Source organism: Helianthus annuus, chromosome 7, assembly GCF_002127325.2.
Source record: "Helianthus annuus cultivar XRQ/B chromosome 7, HanXRQr2.0-SUNRISE, whole genome shotgun sequence".
NCBI classification, from domain to species: Eukaryota; Viridiplantae; Streptophyta; class Magnoliopsida; order Asterales; family Asteraceae; genus Helianthus; species Helianthus annuus.
In genome coordinates, this window is record NC_035439.2 from 18846705 (window position 1) to 18847994 (window position 1290).

At 44.2% G+C, this 1290-nt stretch overlaps 1 protein-coding gene across 1 annotated transcript; it reads right to left on the bottom strand.

Moving 5' to 3' along the window:
- Positions 1 to 591: 591 nt before the first annotated feature.
- Positions 592 to 1107, bottom strand: LOC110866512. The gene has a single exon (XM_022115660.1). The coding sequence runs from the start codon at positions 1105 to 1107 to the stop codon at positions 592 to 594; it is 516 nt and encodes a 171-aa protein (XP_021971352.1).
- Between the last annotated feature and the right edge of the window lie 183 nt (positions 1108 to 1290).

The following is a 1290-nucleotide window of genomic DNA, read 5'->3' on the forward strand; positions in this document are numbered from 1 at the left end:
GTATTGGTTATTCACGGATTAGTTGTTGGTACAACTACCATACATATGATTAGGCAGTATATTTCAGCCTAGTGGTGGCTGGCTACAGTTTTGTAGTGTTAGCATTTAGCTTGACTAATGAAACTTGTTTCTAAAGTATATCACTTACATATTTAAACGACAAGGAAATGGCAAAACCATACCCGTTATTGGACAAGGAAACCAAACCTTACCACCACCCTTCCCACCCTTCAAATTAAATAATGTCCTTTATGGTCCATACGAAGTACCCGAAGAGTTCCATCCCCCACGTCCACGAGAAGAACCCCTACCCCTGCCGCGACCTCTGCCCCGGCCGCATCCTCTGCCGCGTTCCGAATCGGACCTAGTTTCCGAGTTTCTTGTGTCTGGGGCTCTGAAGGAGGAGCTGTGATCGGCTGTGGTTGCAGTTAGGGCTGTGCCAGCGAGGTGAGCGACTTGCTTGGCTTGATTTATCTTCCTTGTTTCTGCAATACATAATTGAGATCGGGTTTCATAAAAATTTGGCAACGGTTTCGTTTGTTGAATGATAAGGGTGACGCTCTCGTATTGTTCCGTGAGCCCAGTTAGAATCTATAGGACAAGCTGTTCATCGGTGATCGGAGAACCGATATTCGTAAGCTGATCGTAGATGACTTTCATAGCTTGACAGTAGGCGGTCATGGATGAGAATTGATCAAGGCGAGTACTTGCAAACCGGTTGTTTGAGTCAATTGTGCGAGAAGCTTTGTTGTCTTGAAACAGATTTGCGAGAGCGATCCAGGCATCATAAGCTGTTGTGTTGGGTTTTAGAATAGTGTGGAGAAGATCAGAAGAAATTGTACCGTAAATCCATTGTAGAACGATCGAATCCAACCGTTCCCAAGTTTCGGCCGGCACTTGTTCTTTTTCTTTTTCTCTGTCTTTGTCTGATGAAGATGTAGGAGGAGTGACCCGAGGCAGAAGGTGATCATAGACTTGAAAAGATTTGCACTGGATTTTGAACAACTCCGACCACGTGGTGTAATGGCCAGTTTCAATATCCAGAGTGACCGGAATAAGAGTACGGATGTTAGACACGGTAACTGCGGGGTGAAGTTGCGATGCCATAGATATAAAGAAGAAGGTAAATCGGAATAAGATGGGGAATCGGCTGATGTTAAGAACCGAGAAGAAGAAGAAAAAGAAAAGAAGAATGGTCAGAGGATCGACTGATGCTCTCATACCATAAAGGTTTAGAAGATTCGATGATCCCTTTATTGATAAACGACCGTATAAATACAAAAGGCTCTC